Source organism: Neocloeon triangulifer, unplaced genomic scaffold, assembly GCF_031216515.1.
Source record: "Neocloeon triangulifer isolate White Clay Creek 2 clone unplaced genomic scaffold, ASM3121651v1 ptg000005l, whole genome shotgun sequence".
NCBI lineage: Eukaryota > Metazoa > Arthropoda > Insecta > Ephemeroptera > Baetidae > Neocloeon > Neocloeon triangulifer.
Window position 1 is genome coordinate 2401701 of NW_026775548.1, and position 27635 is coordinate 2429335.

General features: G+C 35.6%; 6 protein-coding genes across 11 annotated transcripts in view; 4 read left to right on the forward strand and 2 right to left on the reverse strand.

Moving 5' to 3' along the window:
- Positions 1-6476, forward strand: part of LOC132194041 (sialate:O-sulfotransferase 1-like) — a 119050-nt gene extending 112574 nt beyond the window's left edge. For all 6 annotated transcript variants that reach the window (XM_059615089.1, XM_059615090.1, XM_059615091.1 and 3 more), the window contains 6 exons: positions 1123-1321; positions 1413-1525; positions 2950-3168; positions 3402-3641; positions 4570-4816; positions 5308-6476. In XM_059615089.1, the coding sequence (XP_059471072.1) occupies positions 1123-1321; positions 1413-1525; positions 2950-3168; positions 3402-3641; positions 4570-4816; positions 5308-5476 (1187 nt within the window). In that variant the 3' untranslated portion in view covers positions 5477-6476. The remainder of the gene's footprint in view (positions 1-1122; positions 1322-1412; positions 1526-2949; positions 3169-3401; positions 3642-4569; positions 4817-5307) is intronic.
- Positions 1-27635, reverse strand: part of LOC132194040 (rho guanine nucleotide exchange factor 3-like) — a 40219-nt gene that overhangs the window by 10074 nt on the left and 2510 nt on the right. The window lies entirely within an intron of this gene.
- On the forward strand, positions 7658-12874 carry LOC132193840 (solute carrier family 41 member 1-like). Its single transcript, XM_059614760.1, has 10 exons — positions 7658-7742; positions 8235-8559; positions 9315-9494; positions 9545-9689; positions 10324-10470; positions 10525-10672; positions 10827-11032; positions 12038-12186; positions 12379-12575; positions 12626-12874. Exons 2-9 carry the CDS (start codon positions 8239-8241, stop codon positions 12565-12567), a joined length of 1485 nt encoding a protein of 494 aa, XP_059470743.1. The 5' UTR covers positions 7658-7742; positions 8235-8238; the 3' UTR covers positions 12568-12575; positions 12626-12874.
- Positions 13672-17194, forward strand: LOC132193835 (solute carrier family 41 member 1-like). The gene is made up of 9 exons (XM_059614750.1): positions 13672-13892; positions 14137-14425; positions 14694-14873; positions 14924-15068; positions 15956-16102; positions 16154-16301; positions 16413-16618; positions 16732-16880; positions 16944-17194. Exons 2-9 carry the CDS (start codon positions 14144-14146, stop codon positions 17112-17114), a joined length of 1428 nt encoding a protein of 475 aa, XP_059470733.1. The 5' UTR covers positions 13672-13892; positions 14137-14143; the 3' UTR covers positions 17115-17194.
- Positions 17401-25626, reverse strand: LOC132193828 (galactoside alpha-(1,2)-fucosyltransferase 1-like). Its single transcript, XM_059614742.1, has 7 exons — positions 25570-25626; positions 25143-25267; positions 24380-24925; positions 19348-20159; positions 19164-19286; positions 18588-19112; positions 17401-18162 (listed from the first exon to the last, which is right to left on the reverse strand). Exons 3-4 carry the CDS (start codon positions 24680-24682, stop codon positions 19803-19805), a joined length of 660 nt encoding a protein of 219 aa, XP_059470725.1. The 5' UTR covers positions 24683-24925; positions 25143-25267; positions 25570-25626; the 3' UTR covers positions 17401-18162; positions 18588-19112; positions 19164-19286; positions 19348-19802.
- On the forward strand, positions 26325-27283 carry LOC132193910 (uncharacterized). The gene is made up of 2 exons (XM_059614864.1): positions 26325-26607; positions 26765-27283. The coding sequence occupies exons 1-2, from the start codon at positions 26330-26332 to the stop codon at positions 26871-26873; spliced, it is 387 nt and encodes a 128-aa protein (XP_059470847.1). The 5' UTR covers positions 26325-26329; the 3' UTR covers positions 26874-27283.

Sequence of the window (27635 nt, forward strand, 5' to 3'; positions counted from 1 at the left end):
TTCTGTAAAATGGAAAATAACTGAAACTTTCCTATTTTCACCCAACTATTTATAAAATAAACAAATAAAATATGTATTAAAGATAAAATTTGTAATTTTTTTTTTTTAGAAATATTGGGGAAATTCAATAGACTTAGCTCTCCCGGGATAAAAGATATCCCGGGATAAATCCAAAGGGATAAAATTTAGACCACTGTCTCGGGTTAAATATTTTTTGTCCCGACTCCAAGATGACTACAAATTCACTACAAAACGACTACAAACGACTCCAAGTTGACTACAAATTCACTACAAAATGACTACAAACGACTCCAACTTGACTACAAGTTCACTACAAAACGACTACAAGCGACTCCAACTTGACTACAAGTTCACTACAAAACGACTACAAGCGACTCCAACTTGACTACAAGTTCACTACAAAACGACTACAAGCGACTCCAACTTGACTACAAGTTCACTACAAAACGACTACAAGCGACTCCAACTTGACTACTCGTGACCGCCCGAGGTCGATCGCGGCCGCCCGAGGTCGATCGCGGCCGCCCGAGGTCGATCGCGGCCGCCCGAGGTCGCTCGAGACCGCCCGAAAAAAATCCTTGCATAATTTCGCTTTGATGAAGATGTCTTTAGAAATTTCTGAGCAAAATAAATAATTAATTTTAAATTAAGTTAGATACAGATCTTTTTGTTAGCTTTGGATTTCAATTTTGCCCTCATTTCCATGATCCTCACAAAATTCTGATTTTAAAATTTTTTGTTCACAGCAATTGGCCAAAATCTAAAAAGTTTGCGAGCATGTTGACGACCTTTTAATTACCAGCTGATTTGATTTTAGCGCGGGTTAAATATTTATCCTGTAGAGGGGGCTGAGAAAAGATATCCCCCAATGACTTGGGGAGAAAAAATTTAAGGCGCGACAAAAAATATTTAACCCGAGAAAGTGGTCTAAATTTTATCCTTTTGGATTTATCCCGGGATATCTTTTATCCTGGGAGAGCCATTAAGTCTATTGAATCTCCCCCATTAAATATTTTTGCAAATTACTTAGATGATATTTTATTAATTTTTTATTTATTAATTTTGAATCAAAATAAAATTTTTTTCCTATTAATTTTTCAGTCACCCCAGTGCTCCACCAACCCATTGTCGGCGCCATGAGTCCGTTCCTGAAGATGATGCAGTTGTTCCTGATGATGACGGCCACCGTTCTAGGCATGTTGATGCTGTTGTTGGTGACGCCGGACATCGAGGACTCGATGTTGCGCGCCGTCCGAAGGTACAACCGCCGCATCCACACCGACCCGGTTCTTCTCCAAACGTAAGTAATACAAGAATTTACCACACGAAAAAAAGCATGATTGGGAGGGAATCATTTTCCGTGAGCTGAAGTGTTGATTTTGTTTTTGAAGGGTTCGAGAAACTGTGGACGGAAGTGTGGATAAGGTCGAGGGCATTCCGGTCGAGCCGGCTGAGGCCACGGCGGTGCTCAAGGACCAGGAGATGCTGAAAAAGGCGCAGTCAGGTAAAGTATGCAACCGGGTTGACACAAGTGTGGCGCCAGTTGCGGCGCCGCTCGTTACAGGCTGAACGAACACAGTTTTCCAGCATGCAAGAGCTGATTGTAATTTACCATAGACGGGAACAAAAAGTAAATGTTTAGGAGGGAAGTGAAAAAATAATAAATTCTATAGGATATTTTTTGAATCATGAAATATTATGTAAAAAAAACTAACTGAACAATTTATAATTTTGAATGCATAATTTATAGAAACGGGTGAATGAAGTCTCATATTTCTCCAAGTTTGAATTTTTAAGCTAAAACTAGAGTCATAAGTATCTTTTAGCAAAAAATCTCAAGTAAAGCTTTTTTTGTAAGGATTGAACTTTTCAAATCTATAGAATTAATTTTAACCAATCAAGGCATTTAACAGTAAAATGTATTTTTACCCCTATGATTCAATATTTAAATAATTTTCAAACTACAAAACTATTAAAATTTGAATTCTATAGTTAATAGAAAATAATTCAAAAAAATTGGAAAATTAAATTTTTTCTATTGTAATTTTTCATTATTTTACACTTCCCCTGGTAGTTTGGTTCCATTGTTCTCCGGAAAGACTTTCTGGAAAATTGCCTTAGCTTTATGCATCACTTGAAAAAAAAAATGCAATGGCACAGCGAGCATTTGATTTTTATTCTCCCCTTTTCTTTTGTCGGCCTAGCGGACGATATTGATCTGGAACGGATGCAAATTAGCAACGAAAGAGCGCACTTTTAATGCACGGCGGCCTTTCTTTATTCTTGCGAGCAAAGGCAACGCCTCGCGGTCCCGCAGAATGTGGGTCTCGCGTGGCGCACAAATTTCATATCTGATGAATGACACGCGACCTCTGAAGGAGAAAAAAACGCGCCCCAACTGCAAATTCGTGCCGCCCTCGCTGCGAGATAAAATTTATGGGAAACACCCATCGCCATATCACGGCTTTTGTTTTCCAGCAACCGTTTAAAACCAGTTTAAATATTAATTCCGTTTGAATAAATTTGTTCACCATGGAAACCGAAAATGGCGGGAAATGTAGGAAATAATTTGACACTGTTAATTCAAAAGATAAGGGAAAAATTGAAAATATACAAAAAATATTCACTACCATGGGTTTTACTGTAAAAATTTAAATAATTTTTTAAGGTAAAAGATAACATTAAAAAATTTGATCAAGTTTTTCGTCGCAAATTGTTAAAATTTAAAATTATTTTATAATAGAAAATACGCCTGATATATTTGAAAATAATTATAATAAATCCCATATTTTGTTCGAAATCGAATTTAATTTCAAGAAAATTTAGAAATATCCTGCCGTTTAAAATTATAAATTTCCACCCTGATGTTTTGTCGGCATAGAATTGTGGCCCGCGCTGAACGGCATGCCCGCTTTGTGGTGGTTTCAGGGCTCAAGCTGGACGTGCACCGGCGAACTTTCATCCCGTGGCCCAACTCGGTCGACTGCGGTCACTACGGCGTCCACTTTGTGGAAAAGAAGTCGCTGCCCATGGTGGCGCTGGTCTCGTTTCCAGGCAGCGGCAACACTTGGGTCAGGTACCTCATGGAGACCTCGTCAGGGGTCTTCACCGGCAGCGTCTACACCGACCGACAAATCCTCACAAGAGGTGAAATTTAAAAAAAAAAAAATGAGAAAATTTTAAATACTTGATAAAAAAAAAATCAAGATAAAGGAATTAAAAAATTACTAATAATTTTAAATTTTTAAATTTAGATCAATTTCTCTAATTTTAAACTAATTTTGTCCCTTGAGAAGATGAAAAATTAATATTTTAAAAAAGTTTTAAATTTAATTTAATAATTAATAAATTTTGTTGCATTTTAATTTGACTTGTTTTAGGGTTTTACGGTGAAGTGATGCCGCCCGATTGTGGTTGCACGTCGGTGCAGAAAACGCACGGATTCGCGTTGGCGGGAATGGTGCCGCCGACGGCCGAGCAAAAACGTGCCGAGCTCACCCTTTTCAAGGGCAGGGGTGTGCTGCTCTTACGCAACCCCTACGAGGCCATCGTTTCCTACAGGAATTTTCTCTACGGCGGACACACAGGCTTCGCGCCTTACGACAGCTTCAGAGGCCCAGGTAATTCAAATTAAATTTTTTTTTAATTTTAATTTATCCAATACAGCAATTTAACGTTGAAAAGTGAAGCATGTTTTCATCTATATTTTCAAAATTATAAAATAAATATTTCTTTCTTTCAATTCCAATTTAAATCTAAAGAAAATTATTGTAATTATTTCTAATTTTAAACTTGCCTTGCTCTAATTAAAAAATTTAAAACTCAATTATAAAGGAGTTTTTTTAATTTAATTATTAAATTAAATTTACAATAAACAACGGCAACGTTCCAATTTTTGTAGAAACTAGAGCAATTAAAGCGTTTATAGAGGCCACGAGCGAGTTTAAATCATCAGATGTGATTTGGCGTGCGAAGCGTGTCCGGCGGTCTGCGTTTATTGCATAGAGAGAGAGTGAAGGGGCGCGAACTAGGCGCCTCCGGGGGGTGCCAATCGATCGCGATGGGGTTAATGCGGCGTGTGCATGGGGTGGTGGGCGCACAACGTCCGACCTTAAAGTACAAAGTGCCAAGAGAGAGAATAGAAAAACAAAACAAAAGAAAAAGATGCCACGTGCGGAAAATCAAGGGCATCAATCAAAATTCGCTTATCTTTAATTAAAATTATTTATAGATAAAAAAGGTTTTAAAACTTTAGAAAAAAAAACAAAATTTTGCAGTTGAGGTTTGGTAAAGATCACAATTCAAACAGTTTTAGCAAAATATTGTGTTTAAATTTAAATGTAAATTGGAGAGAAACTTGATAATTTAAATTAATCTTTATCAATTCAATACTGATAGAAAGAATTAAAACATATTTCTTCAATTTTTTCAGCATTCATATAATTTTTTTAATATTTTTTCAAAATAAAGTTAAAATTTCAACTGGGCTATCTTTTTATGAAATTAAAATTGATTTATTCAATTTCACAATTCAATTTTTCTTTTCAGAATGGGAGACGTTTGCGTCTCGTCTGGCGGAGGTTTGGCGCGAACTGGCGGCCACGTGGATCGTGTACTCGCGAGACGCGATGGTTTTGCATTACGAGCTGCTGAAAAACGAGCCAATCACGCATTTGAAGAATATCCTGCACTTCCTCAAGTTCCCGGTCGACGACCAGCGACTAACCTGCGTCGTCAGCCACATCGACGGACCCTTCCGAAGGCCGTCAACACAACAATTGATGTTTGAAATCAAGTGAGTATGAGCAAAGAATTGTTTAAAAAAAAAACAACATTATAATTATTTAAAGACCCACTCAGGTGAATGTTTATCATTTTTTTTATTTAGAAAGATCAATAAATTTTGGGTTGATCTTGTAAAAAACCAATGCGAAAATTTCATACCGTTGCGTCACAATCATAAGAAAACCTAATTCCGGGAAAAATATTTAAATAACATTTTAAAACTTTTCCTAAGAAATAATCAAATTTATTAACTTTTTTTTATTTCTTTCCTGCATTTTCTTCTTATAACTTATATAATTATCCTCAATTTTCAATTTTTAATAAAAGTTTTATTGAACTTTAATTACTAAAATGAAGCATTTCCAGCGAGGAAAAGTTTCATTCGCCGCACTTTCCGGGGGTTGAAAAACGGAGTTGCCATTTTTGTCTGATTCAATTTGGGCCTGTCGGGGCTTGTCGGGTCAATTACCGAGCTGATGTAGCGGCGCTTGTTTTCCTCAGGGACCCGTTTCCGGAGAAGGTGCACCGCATCCTGGACGCGGCGATCGACCAGGTGAACGCGCTGCTCCGCCAGAAGGGTTGCCAAGCCATGCCCACGTACTTGTACAAGTTCTACCGACGCCTCGGCAACGCCACCGCCAGCCCCAACGACCTGCCCCTGGCCGCATGATCAACCCCGAACTTGATTCTCATACTGTGATCACACACGAAAAAAACCCACCAAAAATAATTACAAGAAAAGCGTCGCCTATTTTCCGCAGTGGAATTTTACACATCAAGAGTTGTTTGATTTCAAGCCGAGGAGACAAAATGTTTAATTTTTATTAATTTTATTAAAATCCTAAGTATTTAAATTATTTCAGAATTAAATTTAAACATCAATCTTTGTGCTCCTTGGCTTTACACCAAACGGATAATTTGTAAATATAGCTCAGTTTCCTGAAAACATTATTTAAAATACACGCAAGTGACAATTAGGGCTGCATAATTCACTAATTGAATAAGCTGAAGACTTACTGACTAAGTACCTTAGGCAATAAAACATATTAATTAAACATTGAAGTTCGCCTTTAGGTTTTTGAGGTAAATTTTCCACAAAAAGACACTACCAACTTTTTGTGCTCAAATCAAGTCTTTCATTAAAAAAGGGCTCATTTAAAAAACTCATATTCAGTGTCTTTTGAGAGAGAAAATTTCCCTCTTACCAGAGCTGCTTTTCTTTGATAGTTGAAAATGATTAGATTTTTGATCAAACAGAAATGATTAGTGCACTTCTGATTTATAATTTTGGTTGTGAAACATTTAGTTTGCAGCCGTTGCGATTCACACTAAGTGCCACCGAGTATAAATAATCATCATAAAAATTGTAGGTTAAAAAAAAAATAAATTAAAAAAACATTTGTCTTTTTAAACAGTGTATGAAATTGCACTTGAGGCCTTTCTCATCTCGCGAAAAGAAATTATGTCTGGTGCAAGCAGTGGTAAAATTTTCTCTTTTTTTAGAAAAGATAAGTAGAATTAAATTATATAAAATTGAAATGAACTTTTTATATAAAATACAGTGAATTACGACCACGGCTATTCATACAAGAAAATCATTTGTAAACAATGAAGTCATTGTTGATCGAAATTCTGTGCAGGATTATAACAATTAGGAAGGTCTGAATAAATTGAAAAAAAAAAAATACAAAAATTTGTTTCTTTTAAACTGCAAAACCTTGAATTCTGAAATAAAAATAACAAAGTTTGTTTGGATTTTTTTATAATGACACACAAGCATAATAATTAATATTTGTTTCTCTTTAATTTTTCAATTTTACGCAGAATATCTTTCTTTTAGCGCAAATTCCTGTGAAAATACAAAATTGCCTCTGAAGTTTGTTTACTTTTTGCGTTCACAATGGTTTTTTTTTCAAAACAAAAGTTGTTTACCACTTCTGAGGCAATCAATTTTTATGATTCAAGCCGGCGCCGAGTCGCAATTCAATTACGTCAATTTTGCAGAACCTCCGTGAGAAAATGTCTCACCGGACGGTAATCTGAACCATGTGCGTCACTCACAAGGAAAATATTTTCATTCAACTCGATGGGATGCGTAAAATAGTAAAATTTCCTATACAATATATCCAGGTCACACCAAACAACACGTGTTTGAAACAAAAGTATTTAAATGAAATTAAACTTGGAGGAAAGGAATTGATTTCAATAATTTTTCTCATCATTCATTTCCTTATTTAAAAAATTTTTGAATTTTAAGGATATCAAAATTAGATTAGATAAGATTTATCTATTTTTATTACTGAAGTAGAACCAAAACTTATTTATTCATCCAAAAATAATAATTTTAGCACAAATTAATTTTATTCCATTAAAACCTTGCTGTTTTATTTCGGACGATCTCTTGAGACAAAATGTAAGAGTTTGAGATCAATTATTGATCAAATATTGAGTAAAATGTGGAGAAGAATGAACTGAGAAACAGTTTGATAACAATCACTGATTAAATTCCGAAGATACCGCGTGTTTAATTAACACAAAATAATGAAATTATAAATGATTTACAATGTAATAAGTTAGCAACAAATGAAAAAAGGCGCCACTCCTTAAGTTGATATAATTATTATGAACTTTCTTCTTGTTTGATTAAATCATGTGTTGCAGTGCGTTTTATTATCTGGCCGACTTGTGGCTCATCGATCAAAATTTTATATATATTATTTTCCGAGATTAGCGAGGTTATTTGGGATAGGTTTTGCTTGGGACGTCACTTTCTGTAAAATTAAACGTAGGCTTGGTTTTGTTATCGCGTCAGCCTTGCGATTGGCCGATTTTCGAAGCATTCATGCCAGAAATGCGTGCCACCTTTTGATCAACACGCGGCATTCGCACACCGCCGATTCTACATGTAGCACCTAATTTGGCACGTCTCCCACATGGTGAGTCTCAAAACTCTGTCCTCTAATTAATCCTAATTGACAATTTGATTAATTCTTAAAATAGAGACTCGGTATTTTTCTAATTAAAATTTTTATTTATTCATATTTAAGAAATTAAAATCTGCCAGTAAAAAAGTTCATGAATATTATATTGTTTTAGCAATTTCTAAAAATTTCAACACTTCAATTAGTAAAAAAATTGAAATTTTTTGCGTCAAAATTAAAATAATATTTAATTGTAATTTAAAAACTTTAATTAATTTTATCGGCATTTAACTTTTTTCTTCAATATGACAAAACGGGCAAAACAAACAAAAAAACTAGAAAATGCAATAATCTCAATTTTTTTTACTGGGATAAAATTTGATAAAAAAAAACCTAAAATAACAGGAAGGAATTCTAAAATCTGAGAGTAAAAAGTCCACTTTTGTTATAAAAAGAAACTTTTTCACCTGAGCATCATAAATTAATTAAAATTTCGATTGATTTTAGCAAGATGGGCCCGAAAGAGATGAACGAGCAAGGCTGCCTGAACGACGGCGTCATTTTGACCCCCGTCATTTTGGACCTTGCGTTCGAAAAACCGGACCTGCTGCCCGCAATCGAGCCTCCCAGCGGCAGCAGCCTTTGCTCGTCCCAGGAAGAACTGGTGCCGCCCTCGGACGATGGGGGAGAAAGTGCCGAGGGTTCTTCAACAGGCGAGGGCGGAAGGCCCATCGAAGAGTCGCACAGGAAAATATTGGGACAGGTCGTGCTCCCGTTTATAGTCGCCGGAATGGGCATGGTCGGCGCCGGCGTTTATTTGGACATGGTCCAGGTAAGATCAAAATTAACAAAATAAATATATTTTCACATCAAATTTGGCTTGTGAAATAAAATTTGGCAAAAAAAGTCATTGGTTCTAAGTAAGAAGAAGATTCTTTTAAAGGAGTCATTTTTTTCACATTCATTAAAATTGAAATGGAATTCGGAATTTTGAAATTCATTTTGGTAGATGAAAAACTGGATTTTAAAGAAAGACTTAATTTTATCACTAATAAAAGTAGATAAAATTTTAAAACCTTTGATATTTAAAATTCAAAGTAAATAATTTTGCAAAGATTTAAAGTCATAATCAATAAACAAACAAACAAAATAAAAATTCTTGAAACAAATTGTGTAATTTGTTTATTTACAATAAAATAAATAATAATTAACCAAGGCTCATAATTTAAAAAAAAAATGTAAATTCAGTAAGATAAATTTTTCCAATTATTTTTTTAAATTCTAAATGAATAATTTTATGTTTCTGCTTTAATTGCAACACATGATTCTGAATTTAATTAGTTAAATCCGGATTCAATTGATTTCAATCATGATTCTGAAACGTGTACTTTGATATTGAACACCTGAGAGTTGATTTAAAATTGATTTTTTTTTATATCATTTTCTTTTCATTGAAACGTGCCTTTGATGTTTTCTCTTTAATCTCGGGGATTAAAAGATTCACAAGCGATCGTGACAAGATAAAAACTTGCCTCGTGTCAACAATTTTTATTATATTTTTCTATATTAATTTTGACCTTTTCTCAGTACTGGAGCGTTTTCGAAGAACTGCCTGAGACGTTCGTGCTTGTGCCTGCCCTTCTGGGCCTCAAGGGCAACCTGGAGATGACCCTGGCCTCGCGACTGTCCACGGCGGCCAACCTGGGCCTCATGGACACGACAAAGGGCAAAATCCAGCTGGTCTCGGGAAACATGTCCCTGTTGCAAGTAGCCATAAATCAATGGAGATTGTCATCAGACTAATCCCCCCACTCAAGGTGCAAGCGATTGTGGTCGGCCTTTTGGCAGCCGTCGTGGCCTTTTGCATGGACCTGGCGATGACCCAAAAGTTCGTCCTGAACCATCTGCTGCTGCTGTGCGCGTGCGGAATCGTCACCGCCTCGCTGGCCAGTCTCATTTTAGGTACAAAAAATGATTCCTATAGAATTTTGATTAATTAACAATTTCATAAGTATTTCTGGATATAATTTTTTTTTAATTATTTTTAATTCTCTCCCAAGCAAAGTAAAATGTCATTAAAAAATTTTTTCTTTATAATTTAATAACAAAAAGAAAGCATAATCTTGATTATAACGTATTCTTTGTACTACATACAGCAAAAAAAGGATTTTTTAAATTAAAATTGAATGTTCTAGAATCATCTTACACCACCGATTTGTTGAAAAATCAACAATTTAGTCAGTAGATTAATGATTAATACCTATTAATTACCTATTTTAAGATAAGTCTCTTCTTGTTAACCTTAATCAACAATTTTGAGGTAAATTTGTAGTTTTTTCCATCAAGTTATTTACCTTTTGCTCTCAAAGATACCAATTATGAAGATATATTGCTTGGGAAAATATTTTTTCCCTTTAAATTCGCCTATTTCATCATAACATTTTGCTGAATTTTTAACTTTGGCATGAAAATTTTACAAATTTTGTCCATTTTCTAGAATTTGATTTCATTGAATTTGATAGAAACTTGGCCTTAATTGTGTATGGTGCCGAATAATTAATCTCCTTCTAGATAACAACTGACTTTTTCCGCTTAGGTTTCATTACGTCAAGTGTGATTGTCCTGTCGCAAATGTGCAAAGTGAACCCGGACAACATCGCGACCCCGATCGCCGGCGCTCTCGGGGACATCACGGCCCTGGTCATTCTCTCGCTGACCGCCACCCTCTTCTACAGCATCCTCGGTTCGTTTTGCAGTGAAAAGGAAGGATAAAATTTTTACTCTTTATTTTACGCAGAGACCACCTCGTGGTTGTTTCCCGTGATCTGCGGCGTGTTCATTTTCCTGCTGCCGTTTTTCTTCTGGTTCGCCCGGAGAAATAAATTCACCAAAGATGTCCTTTACCACGGATGGGTGCCCATAATCGTCGCCATGATCATTCAAGTGTGAGTTTCATCTTTTTCCTTTAATCATCTCTTTTCCTTTCGTTAAATTCAATTTTGTAACAGAAAATTGTTAAATCAACTTTGAATTTTATGGACATTGTTTCGCTTCTTTCATAGTTTATTGTGAAAATTTTGAATAATTTTCTGAATCCAGTTCGGCAGGGTTGATTTTGGATCAAGTGACGACGCGTTCGCCGGGCGTGGCGATTTTCCAGCCGGCGGTCAACGGCGTCGCTGGCAACTTGGTGGCCATTCAGGCCAGCAAAATGTCCACGTACCTGCACCAGGTGGCCCAGATGGGAACTCTGCCCACCGGCATGCGCATCTGTCTCAGTCCGATCACCGTCTTTTTCTCAAATAGTGAGTACAGAAAAAATGTCATAAAATTAAGGAAGAGTGGAAAAAGTATTAAAAAAATTTTAATTAGTTCGTAAGTAAATTCTGACGCTATATTTTACGAAATTCTGATTTAAAATATGTGAGACATAAAACAACTTTATTTTCATTTCTCAAAGAAAAAAAGCTAATTTTTGACTCTTTTGTAAAAAAAAAAATCTGCAGAAAATGAACTCAAATGAATTCATCTTTTAAATTAAAAATGCTTGACAATACTTTGTACAAATTCCCGCAATTCTCAATAGAATTTTGTAAGAAAATACGTTTCTGCTAAAAAAAAAAAATGGAGAAAAAATTTAAGAAAAGAAAAATACATTTTCATTCACTACAATATTTTAATGCAGGCAACCTGCGTGACTCGGAAGCTCTCGGTGAAGCATAAATTTGAATTGTAAGGAAAGGTCAAGCGTTTTTTGGCCGTGAAATTATCTCGGTGCTATCTGAGTGAGTTGATTTGCGGCGTCAAACGTCGTCGAGCCTTCCAAATAGTAACAAATCTGACAGTGTCAAAAAGAAAATAACTTGACAGTTTTCCTTGAAAAAAGGAAAGCAAGATTGGCCTCAAATTACTTCCATTGAACTAATTTTTGTACAAATTGCTTTTTTTTCAATCATTTTCTGTTTTATTAAATTGATCATTTTCATTTCTAAAACTAAATAAAGTTGTGAAATTGTATCAAAATTCACATTAATTATAAAAACTTTTAAACATTTTGTGTGAAAATTTAAATCGGGTAGCGTTTTTGACCAAACAAAAATCGCGGAGAGACCATTTTGATCATTTATAAGCAGTTGATACAGTTTATTTTGCTTATTTGGTTCACTTATTTGAGAGAAAATTTGACATTAATTGGTTTCAATTTGAATAAATTAGTTTTACTAAACAAATTAAAGTTAACAAAAGCCTTAATAATTTCATAACCCATTCCGGATATTTTCATTAAATGTATTTTTGTTTTAAATTTTCAGATCAATTGTCGAGGACGGCACGTGTTCTGATGTTTCTGGTGATTCCGGGTCACCTGTTGTTTGCCTACACCATCAGCCTTGTGAAGAGGCACGACGGTGGTCTCCACTGGGTCTTTGTTTTGCTCTACATCGTCGCCGTGTTTATCCAGGTATTTTTGTTTGGTTTTTATTGGTGGCAATTAAAAAAACGAGACGATTTGTGATCTTTTAAGCCCTGATCGTGAGTAAAAAATGTGACTCACAGTATTTGACTTGTTTCAAAGAATTCATTGTTGTTTATTTGTTCAATTTTATTAGAAATAATTTTCAGCATAGTTGTGAAACTTTAATTTTCTGCGCAGGTGGGCATCATTATCTACATCGCCAGTGTTCTGACTCACTTTTTCTGGACGCGCAAAAGAGACCCGGACAACAATTGCATTCCGTACATGACGGCGGTCGGCGACTTTTTGGGAATCTTGTTCATGGGACTCGTTTTCGAACTGCTCAGGCTGTTCAACGTGCCAACCGACGAAGGAGGAATGCCTTGATCTCAAAAGTAAAGCGCAAAAATTAAATTAAAAATGAGATAATTTCTAATTTCCTCAGAACGAAATCGTCCTTTGGGAAAATTGTTCAATTGGAAGAGTTCCGGCAGTAAAAAAGCTTCGAACTTCCACCGCAGATTTGAAGATCTTGAATTTTAGAGTTAACGGAGACATCTGTGTCTTATGTAATAAAATCTCATGAAAGGCGTTTAAGGTTCAGCAGACTTTTGTGATAAAAGATTAATTAAAGATGGTCAGCTTTCTTTTTGAAGACTGCGTGCATTGCAAACATCACTGCGTATCATTGACGTGCGTCAAGAAACACTTGAAACTTGTTGATAAGCGTGAATGAATAATTCATATGATTTATTAGGGGAAGGTATGATTAAAATGAAAAAAAATTAAACGTTCTAGCAAAAGACAGTATCAGTGATATCACATTCACATTAAACAAAATCAACATATCAAGGTGTCAAATATTTGAAGATAATTAATTTTTTATACTCGGTACATTTAAAATCTTTTCAGAAAAAAAAATCAATATTTAAACAAAATCACGAAGATTGAATCTCAAATATTAGAATATTTATTGAATGGTAAAGATTTTTGCAAACTTATTTGATTGGTTTTAAAATTAAGTTCGAGTTCCTACAAATATTAATTAAAAAGACAAAAGAAAACTGCACACGTTGCCTAATTTTAAGATAACACTTTGATTTTTAAAGGGGATTACATCATATACCCTCCATATTCATATCCGTGTTTTTTTTTTTATCAAAATAATTTGTATAATTAATTGGACTTAAGCTTTTGATTAATCTTTTTGGCCTTGGCAGATTGCAGCGATCAAGTGAAATGGAATTTTTCTAGTCTTTAATTAAAATAAAACAAACCCAAATTGACTACAATTAAATATTGAAATCAACGCCAAATATATTTTGAATATTTGGTTTTAAATTTCAAGAAAATCCTTTCCACGAAATGAGATTTGCGCAGTTTGAAATAATTGTTGCTCACATGACCAACCAAATCAAGCTTCCTGATTGGACAATTGCGTATAATCGCCGCGCACGTGCTATCAACAAAAAATAATTGCGATTTCCTTAGCTCACCTCTCAAGACAGGTGGCAGACTTTTGCCATGAAAACAGAGATTACTGCGATACGGATCATCATAATTCATTTCTTTTTTAATTTTCTTTAATTAAAAAGTCTTTGTAATCGCCAAGGTGTAAGATATTGTGTCATTATTGTGATTTCTAGAAGGAAGAGCAGACGTAACCGCAGACGCAGTGCCAAAATTTGATGCCTGCACTTCTTGCTAAAAGCGTAAGAAAAGCAATTAATTTTTTATCTCCAAGAAATTATTAATTTTAGAATATTTTTGTTTCCAGAAACTAATTATAAATATTTCCGTCATATTTTGATTGTTTGGTTCTTTTAATCGTCATCAATGTAATATTTTCTAAATTTTTTTTATTATATAATTTTATCTGTACAAAAAGACTTGTTTATGCCAATAGAAAAATTTGAAAAACTTCTTTTTTTTATTAATTATTAAAAAAATTCCCAGTACAATAATGGAAGGCAAAGACGAGGTGTTTTTGACCCCAGCAACCCTTGAGCTGGATGAGTCAGACGGGGTCAAGGTGGAGGTCAAGTTGGAAGAAAAGCCCGAACCGTGGCTCGAAACTTCGACCTGCTCTTCTCAGGCAGAATTGGTCCCTCCAGAAGAGGACGAAAATGAACCTTCAGGAATCATTCTTGAATCGCACAGGAAGATTTTTGCGCAGACAGTCGTCCCATTTTTCATAGCAGGGATGGGCATGGTCGGCGCCGGCGTTTTGCTCAACATTGTCCAGGTTTTTAACACAAGAATTATGCATAAAATTTTTCAACTAAATTTATGCAGTTTGCTGCAAGTTTTCTTTTAAAATAAACTTTAATTTTATAAAACTAAAGAGAGAAGAATTTATGGAAATCAAAAATTAAATGAACAAGGGAGAAATTCTTTAATTTATGATCCAGGCATTATTAAAACATTAAACAACTTCATGCTTTTTTTATTTTTTTAAAGCCTGATAATTTTTCAGTAGAAATTTTTAATTTCAATTAACCTTTGAATTAAAGCACTGGACGGTTTTTGAGCAACTCCCAGAAGTGCTGATTTTGGTTCCTCCACTTCTCGGCCTCAAAGGAAACCTCGAGATGACCCTGGCGTCCCGCATGTCCACGGCAGCAAACACGGGACACCTGGACACTCGCAAGGGCAAAATTGACCTTGTTTTCGGCAACATGGCTTTGCTGCAGGTAAATTATTTTTGATCGGAATTAACGACATCTAAGGTTTTTTTAATTAGGTGCAATCCATTTTGGTCGGACTTTTGGCGGCCGTCGTCGCTTTTGTGTTCGACATCGAGTTGACGCAGGCAGTAAATTGGAACCATTTACTTCTGCTTAGCGCGTGTGGAATGGTCACGGCTTCACTTGCAAGTTTAATTCTAGGTAAAGTTCAAATGAAAATGATTTTAAAATAATAAGGAAATCAATAAATTAAAAATTAGAATGATTAAATTTAGAAGTAATAATCAAAATAATTGTAAAACTTTTTTCTCCAAAATTTCAAATTTGTGGATTATTTTAAGATTATCAAGTTTTGAAGTGCTTCAACTTCTAAATAAATTTCTCAAATTATTGTTTTTACTAATTTTCACATTTTGTATTGAAACTCAAACTTATTGGTGCTATGAAATGTGAACAAAAATTCATACATGGGTGCGCTCAACAATTTTGCGCTCGCGCTCGCGCTCGCGATCACTGGCAACAGTGCGCTCGCGCTCTGCGCTCGCGATCAAGATTTTGAAAATGTTGCGCTCGCGCTCTGCGCTCGCGCTCAAATTTTTAAAAAGTCTTGCGCTCACGCGTTGCGCTCAAAAATATTTTTATCCGAGGAAAAAGTGCGACTTTTTAGACAATTTTTTAATATAACAAAAAATACATCGGCAATTGGAAATGATAAAGTTGAAGTTTAATCACCAAAATTGGGATCAGTAAGATCAGTTTTAAGTTTTTGGTATAAAAACACTGTTTTTCATTACAATTTTTGATCAAATTGGGGAATTTTTACTCTTGGTTTGAGCGCAAAATGAGCGCAATTGAGCGCTGCGCTCAGCGACCAATGCGCTCGCGCTCTGCGCTCGCGCTCACGATTTTGAAAATCGTGCGATCGCGCTCCGCGCTCGCGCTCATGAGCGCAGAGCGCGAGCGCAGATCGCAGAGCGCAAAGTGCGCTCTGCCCATGTATGCAAAAATTTGGCAAAATTATTAAATAATTTTAATTGAAATATACCCTGAAAACGGTACGCACCATTTTGATTTTAATTATTTTTTAGGATCGATTACGGCCAGTGTGATACTTTTGTCAAAAATGTGGCACTTGAACCCCGACAACATAGCGACCCCCATCGCAGGGGCCCTCGGGGACATGACGGCCCTTACCATTCTGTCCATCTCTGCATCAGCGTTTTATCAAATTCTTGGTACGCAATAATTAGTTAATTAAAATTTGCTATCAATTAAATCTCAATTAGAAACGGACGCCTGGGTTTTTCCGGTAATTTGCGCCGCTCTTCTCTTAACCCTGCCGCCTCTGGTAATTGTGGCGAAGCGATATGAGAGCACAAGAGAAGTTCTTTTCCACGGATGGACACCCATAATAGTTGCAATGCTCATCCAAGTGTAAGAAATTAAATAGTTTTATTTCATTTTAATTTTATCGAAATATTATTTTAATATTCCATTTTAAATAATTTATTCAGATCAATTTATTTCTTATAATATAAATTTTAGGTGTGCCGGATTAATTTTGGACATAATTGTGGCTCGATCGAAAGACGTTGCGATTTTCCAGCCGGTTGTAAACGGGGTTGCTGGCAACCTTGTGGCCATTCAGGCGAGCAAAATGTCTACTTATCTTCATCAGTGTGCCAAAATTGGCGCCCTTCCGACGGGAATGCGGATTTGTCTCAGCCCCATAACTGTCTTCTTTTCAAAACGTAATTTCTTATTATTTATTCATCCTAAATATTGAAAAACAAATTAGTATTTAAATGAAAGAATTAATGATTGTGAACAAAACTAGCAAGAATTTTCTAAAAACTTCTTTCAGTGCAACTTTCGCGAACGGCGCGAGTTCTGATGGCTCTGGTGATTCCTGGCCACTTGATTTTTGCCTTCACAATCAGTTTCGCTGAAAAGCACGGCACAAATCTCAGCGCCGTGTTCCTCGCTTTTTACCTGATCGCCGTTTTCATTCAGGTATTTTTCAATCTTGTTTTTTTTTTAAGCAATTAATTCATTTCTATTTCTGCGATTATGTAGGTCAGCATCGTGATTTACCTGGCCAGCGTTCTGACGCACTTTTTCTGGACCCGCGGAAAAGATCCTGACAACAATTGCATCCCATACATGACTGCCACGGGTGACTTTCTGGGCATTCTTTTCATGGGATTCGTTTTCGAGCTGCTCAGGGTGATGGGGATTCCCACTTGATTCCAGTATTGACACAATAATATGGCTGTGATGTGTAAAGTTGTTTGAATTTACATTAATAAAATTCATTTTAAAATTGAATTTTATATACTTGTGCATTTTTGGTCTCTTAATTTCAAATAATTCAAAGCAAAATAAAATTTATACAATTACTACATTATTTAATAAAAGCCAAAGCAAAATTTTGTAAGCTCTTTGCTCCAATTAATCACTTTTTGACGAAGTTTTCAGATGTTTTTCTTTTACAGTTTATAGATTTCATTTTGATATTGTTTGAAATTAAGCAGAACTTAATATAAAATTCGCGTATGAATTGAAGCAGAAAGAGCCGCGGCCGATGATGGTGTGATTGCAACATTCAGCAGAGCCAGAGATTTTGATGCGATTTTCCCAGGAGGTTTTTCTCGCACCATTTGACGTCATTGCTGACCACCAGCATGAGCAACGGCCCGTGCATGTTGATCCGATGCCAATCCATAGCAATTTAACTTTATTGAGCTGCATTGAAAAAATATTTTGCAAATAGATAGGAGATTTTATTTGCACATCTCAAATAAAGGCAATAAAGCCAAAACGGAAAGAAATTATTTAAAACAAAAATCCTATAGATTTATTCTTCTTTGCTGTATTTTCAAGTGCCTAGGAAAATTAATTAATTTAATTGTTAAAATATTTCTTTTGACTTCACTTTTAAATATTTTTATATCATTAAATTTTTCTACAGGCTCACTTCAACTTCATTCAATGTCTCAGTACTAAAAACAGTCCAACCCAACTCTCTGGTCGCGATTTCGGCGAAAGATTTGGAAACACCGAGAGTTATGGAGTGACCTTTGGAAAGAAAAGCGCCTGAAATCCCAAAGGTCCCGTAGTCGATGATGGTGTGATTGCAGACGCTCATCAAAGCAAGGTCGTGGCTTGGAGATTTTGAGGCGATTTTCACGTCCTTCTCTCCCAAGAGGTTTTCCTTGCACCACAGTGGATCGTCGCTCACGATCAAAAAAAGCAGCGGACCGCTGAGCTTGTTTTGGTACCACCGCATCGCATTCTAGAATTTTTCAATTATACTTCGTCTTGTTTTTTTCATATGTTAAAAAAAATACCCATTCCGGTGATTGTTATTGCTTTTTATTTAGAAAGATCGCAAAACTTTTGAGTTGGAAGAAAAAATAATAAAATAAAACAATGAAAATGTCAAACAATTGCGTCGCTATCATAAAATATTCCTAAATAAGGGATTCTCACGAAAAAATATTTTGAATTGATTTTAGGTATTGTATCGTCATTTTGTTTAAAAAACTTCAGCATTTGACCAAACAGACGTAAAAACCCCTGCAACCCAATTCTCATTTTTTTTTCTTGAATTAGGTTTTTTGTGATAGCAAACGCAACGATTTGGAATCTTCACACGAAATTAAGCGATCTTTCTAAATAAAGAACAATAAAAAATCACCAGAGCGGGTCTTTGAAAACCTTGAAATAATCTGGATCGACGAGACTGGAATTTTTTTTCATCGTAAGGTACTCGGCATAATCGGTTCTCCTCACGTGTATTCCGATCAGGGTTTTGCCTTGTCCACCCAAATTTTTGATGGTTTTTCGAACAGAAGCCATTATTTCCGGCTTAAAGCGGAACTCATTTCGGAATTCGTCTCTGTGCGGAGCGAGTAATTCGTACAGGGCGATGTATTTTGCCAAAACGATGTCGCGCCCTTCAAATATCAGCTCGATGCTTTCCGTGTGAGGAAGTTCACTTTTGCGAATAGGAGAATTTCCCATTTGAAAGTTGCACCTCTCGACAAAATCCTCAAACGGAGTTGTGAAACTCAGATTTTCGAACACTTCGTGCAAATTGTTCAGAAGATCCATTGGGACGTAGGCTGTGCGGTTGAGCGTCCGGGCCAAGCTCCAGGCGGACGCGTATTCCCAGATTTTGTTGCCCAAACGACCTCCGTCCAAAACGGTCACGATCGGTCTATTAGGGCACTCGAAATTTTGCTAGGAAAATAATTATTTATTTTCGTTTCATATAAAAAGTGTTAACTTTACCTCATTCTGTGAGTTTGAACATTGGAGATAAAACAGAAGTAGAACAAAATATGCTGCAACCAATGAGCATAAAAAAATGGAAACTCGGCTCGCCATTATCACAAGATCTTAATCTAGAAAAAACTGCAGCAGATGATGAAAATTTATAAAAAAAATTGAAATTTTTGCAAATAATACAGCTTACCCATGTGTAGGCCCGTCTAACTTTATCTTCCTTCAATAAAGAAAGGTTTACAGTTTTTCTCTGCCTTCTTTTGTCGGCAGAGCATTTTAAGTGACCTTGTTTTGCCAGCAAACAGAAAATAAAAGGAATGAAAACGTCAGCAAATTTCTATTATTATTATTAGAGTCATAAGTCCGTTGGATCATTCTAATTTAATTATAATATACTGGAAACTGTTCAAGATGTATAAGAAAATCATGAAATTTGTAATAAACTGGACTTTTTCAATAATAGTTTTTATGTTAATTGAGGATGAATTATTTTTCGTTGTAATTTTTTATAAATAAGTGTACAATTTGGTCACATGAAAAGATTATTAACAACTAACGGGCCATGGCAATTTTAATTTTAAGAATTATAAATACACACTTTTATTATTTTAAATAAAATAAATAATCACTGTCTTAATAAAACACTTAACTGACAGGTTTTTTCAGCTTTTTAGCGGACTCAAACTTGACCTCTTTCAAGTTTTGAATACTAAAAATTGTCCACGCGGCCTCCTTGGCCATTGTTTCAGCGAAAAGTTTGTCCACGTCGAGGGATATTGAGTGTCCTTTGGAGAAAAACGCTCCCGAGTATCCGAACGTGCCGTAGTCGATGATGGTGTGGTTGCAGACGCCCATCAGCGCAAGGTCGTGCGCCGGCTTTTTGGTGGCGATTTTCACATCGCCTCTGCCCAGAAGGTGTTGTCTGCACCAATCCACGTCGTCGGTCACAATCAGGAAGAGCAACGGACCAGAAATCTCATTTCGGTACCACTGCATCGCTTTCTGAATTATGCAATATCAGCAAAATGAAAAATATTTAAAAAAAATCGCATTCAAGCCAAAGCATCGATTGGCAAGAAGTTGTGGATTTCATTATAAAATCAGATTTACAATACAACAACAACAATTTATCATTCTGTATTTTTAATGGGGGAGATTCAATAGACTTAGCTCTCTTGGGATATCTTTTATCCCGGGATAAATACAAAGGGGATAAAATTTAGACCACTGTCCAGGGTTAAATATTTTTTGTCCCGCCTTCAATTTTTTGTCCCCAAGTCATTGGGGGATATCTTTTCTCAGCCCCCTCTACGGGATACATATTTAACCCGCGCTAAAATCAAATCAGCTGGTAAATATAAGGTCGTCAACATGCTCGAAAACTTTTTAGATTTTGGCCAATTGCAATGAACAAAAAACTTTTTCATATCAGAATTTTGTGAGGATCATGGAAATGAGGGCAAAATTGAAATCCAAAGCTAACACAAAATTCTGTATCTAACTTAATTTAAAATTGTTTATTTATTTTGCTCAGAAATTTCTGAAGACCTCTTCATCAAAGCGAAATTATGCAAGGATTTTTTTCTTTTGAAATTTTTTGCACGTAAAATTTCTCAACTCTGAAAAATTAAAAAGCTCAACCTTATTTTTTTATTTGTGGATAAATTAAATTCGCTATTTTCTTTTAATTACACGTAACAAATTAAAAAGGAAAAAATTAGTGAACGTGAAAAAGTAAAAAAAAAAAAATTGCTTTTCTTTCATCTTAAGTGTTTCCCAAACATTTAAAGACCTTTTCGTCAAAGTTAATTTGGGCAAATAAATCTTTTTCTTATGGCTATCAAATCAAGTATTGAACCAGTGGCTGGCTACGGCTGCCGGCTGTCAGAAGTGCAACTGCATTGAACACTCAGACAATGTGAAGAAAATTTTTGACTTTTATTTTTTTATTTTTTTTATTACTAGCGGCTGACCTTTTTGTTTCAAAATTGACAGCAAGGTCAGCTGGTTCAACAGTCGAAATAGTTGACGGCTTATTGATGGTAAAATTATTGGGATGTTTAAGCGAGGTGGTATATAATTAATTAATTATAAAGGGAGAACGTGCTTTGCGTGTTTTAGCGCATTTTGGGAGTCGTTTGGGGAGTTGATTGGGAGTCAATTGGTAATGATTTTTTGTCATTTGGGAGTCGAAAACGACTCCAAGTTGACTACAAAACGACAAAAAAAACGACGAGGTGCTCATTTGAGGTGCTAATTTGAGCAGCTCATTTTAGGTCGTTATGATCGCTATGATCCCTACGATCGCAATACCCGTTATGATCGCTGTGATTGTTATGATAGTCATGATCGTTACGATCGTCGCTGTGATTGTTATAATGGTTATGATCGTTATGATCGTTATGGTCGTTATGATCACTATGATCGTTATGATCGCTATGATCGTTATGATCGCTGTGATTGTTATAATAGTTATGATCGCTGTGATCGCAATGATCGCTGTGATTGTAATGTTCGTTATGATCGCTGTGATTGTTATGATAGTCATGATCGTTACGATCGCTGTGATTGTTATAATAGTTATGATCGCTGTGATCGTTATGATCGCTATGATCACTATGTTCGCAATGATCGTTATGATCGCTGTGGTTGTAATGTTCGTTATGATCGCTGTGATCGTTATGATCGCAGTGATCGTTATGATCTTTATGATCGCTGTGATTGTTATGATCGTTATGATCGCTATTATCGTTATGATTGTTATGATCGCTGTGATTGTTATGATCGCTGTGATTGTTATAATCGTTATGAACCCTGTGATCGCTATTATCGCTATGATTGTTATGATCGCTGTGATTGTTATGATCGTTATGATCGCTGTGGTTGTAATGTTCGTTACGATCGCTGTGATTGTTATAATAGTTATGATCGCTGTGATCGTTATGATCGCTATGCTCGCTATGATCGTTATAAATCGCTATGATTGTTATGATCGCTGTGATTGTTATGATCGCTGTGATTGTTATAATAGTTATGATCGCTGTGATCGTTTTGATCGCTATGATCACTATGATCGCAATGATCGTTATGATCGCTGTGGTTGTAATGTTCGTTATGATCGCTGTGATCGTTATGATCGCTGTGATTGTTATGATAGTCATGATCGTTACGATCGCTGTGATTAATATAATAGTTATGATCGCTGTGATCGTTATGATCGCTATGATCACTATGATCGCAATGATCGTTTTGATCGCTGTGATTGTTATGATAGTCATGATCGTTACGATCGCTGTGATTGTTATAATAGTTATGATCGCTGTGATCGCTATGATCGTTATGATCGCTATGATCGTTATGATCGCTATGATCGTTATGATCGCTATGATCGTTATGATCGCTATGATCGTTATAACCGCTATGATTGTTATGATCGCTGTGATTTTTATAATAGTTATGATCGCTGTGATCGTTAAGATCGCTATGATCACTATGATCGCAATGATCGTTTTGATCGCTACGTTCGTTATGATCACTATGATCGCTATGATCGTAATGATCGCTGTGATTGTTATGATCGTTACGATCACTGTGATCGTTAAGATCGCTATGATCACTATGTTCGCAATGATCGTTATGATCGCTGTGATTGTTATGATCGTTATGATCGCTGTGATCGTTATGATCGCAGTGATCGTTATAATCGCTATGATCGTTATGATCTTTATGATCGCTGTGATTGTTATGATCGTTATGATCGCTATTATCGTTATGATCGCTATGATTGTTATGATCGCTGTGATTGTTATGATCGCTGTGATTGTTATGATCGCTGTGATTGTTATGATCGTTATGAACCCTGTGATCGCTATGATCGTTATGATCGCTGTGATTATTATGTTCGTTATGATCGCTGTGATCGATATGATCGCTGTGATTGTTATGATCGCTATGATCGTTATGAACGCAATGATCGTAATGATCGCTGTGATTGTTATGATCGTTATGATCGCAGCTCATATGAGGTGCTCATTTGAGGTGCTCATATGAGCAGCTCATATGAGCAGCTCATATGAGTACCTCAAATGAGCACCTGCACATGTTCATTGCAGTTGCACTTTTGACAGCCGGCAGCCGTAGCAGCCACTGGTTCAATAATTGATTTGATAGCCATAAGAAAAAGATTTATTTGCTCAAATTAACTTTGACGAAAAGGTCTTTAAATGTTTGGGAAACACTTAAGATGAAAGAAAAGCAATTTTTTTTTTTACATTTTCACGTTCACTAATTTTTATTTGTTACGTGTAATTAAAAGAAAATATCGAATTTAATTTATCTACAAATAAAAAAATAAGCTTGAGAATTTTAATTTTTGAGAAATTGAGAAATTTTACGTGCAAAAAATTTCAAAAGAAAAAAATCCTTGCATAATTTCGCTTTGATGAAGAGGTCTTTAGAAATTTCTGAGCAAAATAAGTAAGCAATTTTAAATTAAGTTACATACAGATTTTTGGATTTCAATTTTTCCCTCATTTCCATGATCCTCACAAAATTCTGATTTGAAAAAGTTTTCTGTTCATTGCAATTGGCCAAAATCTAAAAAGTTTGCGAGCATGTTGACGATCTTTTAATTACCAGCTCATTTGATTTTAGCGCGGGTTAAATAATTATTTATCCCGTAGAGGGGGCTGAGAAAAGATATCCCCCAATGACTTGGGGACAAAAAATTGAAGGCGGGACAAAAAATATTTAACCCTGGACAGTGGTCTAAATTTTATCCTTTTGGATTTATCCCGGGATAAAAGATATCCCGGGAGAGCTAAGTCTATTGAATCTCCCCCAATATATTCAAGCAAAAAAATTTAAAACAAAATTTTTATTGCAATTAAAGATTGTATATTTTTTTCTACGATTTTATCTATACCTGTGACCTCTAGAAAATGACATTGACCTTTCATCTCGGAACCATTTAAGTCTTCAGAGATCAAGATGAGGTATAAAGGAATTTTTTGTTCTAGCCGCATTTCTCTATCTCAAAGAGAACCAGAGAAATTCAAATTTTAATTTGAAACTAACATTTTTCGTTTTTCCGGGAAACAATTTGACTTTTTCTAATTTTTTTCCTTCCCAAAATCTATCCCAATTATTTGCAATTTTCAGCTGATTTTTGGCAAAGAAATCCACAACCCTTTGGCTTCAAAAATCGGTAAATGAAATTCTACCTTAAAATAACTGGCGGCTACGAGATGAGTTTTGAAAGCTTTTGGTAAATAATTCTTGAAATCCGTCCTTCTCACGTGAACTCCAATCAAAGTTTTCCCTGCGCCTCCAAGACTTTGAATAGTTTTATCAACATTCCGCATGATCTTATCGTTGAACCGGAATTCTCTCCGGAAAGCGTCTCTTTGGTGCACAATCAATTCGAGCAAAATGGAGTAAACCGGAATCAAAATGTTCCTCCCTTTGAATCTCAGGTCGAGCGTTTCCAAGGGAAAAAGTTGTGACCTTTGCACAGGGGGCTCCATCGCAATGTGACACTTTTCGGCCACTTCCTCCAGCGGAGTGGTGAAAGTCAGTCGGTCGAAGTGGAGCGTCAGTTCGTCCAAAATCGCCTTCGGCACAAAAGCGGTGCGGTTGAGCAACTTGGCCACCGTCCAGGCGGACGCGTACTCCCAAATTTTGTTTCCCAAGCGGCCACCGTTCTCAACCGACACAATCGGGCCATCTGGACACTCAAAAGTCTCAAAACCTCGCACAGTTTTGTTCCTCTGAATGGGAAAGCAAAAAAACACAAATTGAATAATCACCTGAATTTTTTTCTTAAATAATTTTGGTTCCATTTTTTGTTAAAAATTAGAAGAAAATGTTTTTAATATCATTAATTGGATACTATTATTTCAGTTGTTTATATTTGAATAAAATTTTTACTTCGGAAAGATAAATTTTAATAACAAAAATTTAACATAATATAAACAAATTTTTTACCTGCTCGTCAGGAGCTTCAATAGTGACAATTCTAATGCTTTCTTCTGTAGTAATATCAACAACAACAGGTTGATAAAAGTCTAAGCTGTTCGGATCATCGGCTTCATCGGAAATTTGACCCGTTTCTTGATCTGCAAGTTGCAAGGAAATCGGAGAATCCAAAACAAAGCTCACGTATATAATTAAAATGCAGAGAGCGCAAAACCCAAAAAATAGTTTCCGGTTTGAGGCGACTTTGAAATCCTTCGCGTTTCCCATTTCTCGGCGTCAAAAGGATCATTATCTGGGCGAGACACTGTGTCACTTTTATGTTTTATCTAATTAATACACATGTACGCACTTGAAAGTGACAATCTAAAAACTTTGACGTTTGATCCGACCGCCACAAAGTCTTATGCAAAACTAAAAACTGAAACAAACCCCCTACCGCCAACTCCGATTTGACCACGCTGGAGAGCTCTTGAGCCCCATCTGGCGATATGACAATTTTAGTATACATTTTCAAATATCCATATATACTTGCAAGCCCAATCAAGGAAGTATGAACGATGTGATGATAAAAGGAAAAAAACTACACAAATTAGTATTAGTCCAAAGAGCCAACAATCTTATCTCGGGGGCTCATCATCAATATGGACAATATGCTAAAAGAACTGATAGCGAGCAAATTGCACATTAATTTTTTCTCGCCGTGCTCTATCTAGAATCAGACTCGCAGTGCAATTTTGCTTTAAGTAGTAAAAACACGGATATTTTTTATATCAGAAAATTGGACTTCCTGTGTATTTGATTTGAGCTATAAATATAAAAAAGGTTTTATAATCAGTGAGAGTAAATTAATAAAATAAATTTTTCTTTAAAATGCGATATTTCAAATAATGTGAAATGAATTATTATTTTTGCACAAATGATTTATTTATTTAAAAATTTCTTTCCAGTTTTTTGAAGCAAGAAGTTAAATTGCCAACTTTTTCTCTTCAAAATTCCAGAAAATCTTCAAATTTGATGTTTTCGTCAACCAAAGAAGATTTGACAAAAACCATTTAATTAAATTTTCTGAGCCTATAAAGTACATTGAACCCGAAAGGAGGGACTTAAACATTTTTGGAGCGCTTTTCCTTTTGCGGCACTTCCTTTTCTCCTCACTAGAGTCGAATCAATTGGAATATTATATTTTCATTGTTAAAATGGACTTCAGCGTGGAGCAAGAGTTGCAAGCGACGGCCGAGAGCCTGAAGAGGACGCGCAACAAATTCGAGCGCACCAAAGACCAGCTGGAAATCGCCGAACTGAAACTTTCGGCGTGCAAGGCCGAGTTGAACCAGAGCCACGCGGACCTCGTCTTGTGTCGCAGAGAGATTTTGAGGCTCAGGGATGAATTGAAAGAGTCCAGGGAGCAGTTTGACTTTCAGCAAGGCTGCATCCTCGCCTACCAGGACCACCTCTCCATTATGAGAACGCATAGGTATTTGCATATTTTCTTCTAAAAATTATATAATTCCTTTAAAATTTCCCCCAATTTTCGCACATTTTTTTTTCTATAATTTTATTATTATACAAAAAAATATGAAGTCAATTATATTAAAAAAAAAACGCTTAAATTTGAAATTATTAAATTTCAGGTGGAAGTTCTTGTCGGACATTCTGTCTGTGCGCGCGGCCATGGCTCTGAGCTTGGACAAGGTTCGTGAGTTGGAGCACAAATTCGACTGCCTCAATCACCAAGAATAGCAGCGCCGTGAAAAATGGCCTGTGCTTAGCTTTGACACTTTTTTCGGCCGCAAAATTAATCATCGGCGTTTGGAAAAATTTCGCTCACAAAGAGACAAACAACGCGATCATAATTTTGTTGGTGCAGGGGGCACGTCCGAATTAGCATTCTGTGCGCGGGTGTGCGGCCAACGGCGACACGCCGGGCCATCTACGGTGACAAATTATCTGCAGCTGCTGCGCGATACTTCTTATTTGATCGTTACATTAGGAAATAAAAAAAACAGGAGCTCTTAAATGACCGAGTGTGACGTCACACAAGAGACAAGTATAAACGCGGCGGGGGTTTTAAATTTGACTGGAAATTTTGAAAAAGAACAATAAAATTGTAAATTGCAATTGAAAGAATTAAAAATATTAATAAAATCATTAGAGATTTTTGTTTTTAAAATGAATTAATTAAATCAAATTCAGTATTTCTAATTCTTTTTTTTTTCAAATTCATTATTACATAACATTTTATGTTATATAATTGCATATTATTCTTTAAATTAAGTAAATATTATGGAAATATATCTCATAGAACAATTTATTTTGTGCTGAAGTAATTAAAATTGTAAAAATTATAGATTCTACCTGCTTATTTTTTTATAAATAATGTATCAAAAAATTGCATTTACTTTCATTTTTTCACTATATTTTGAAAGAAAAAGCGATTATTTTTTAAAGATTATAAATTTTATCAAATTTTAATCCTAGAATTTGGCAAAAAATTTATCATGA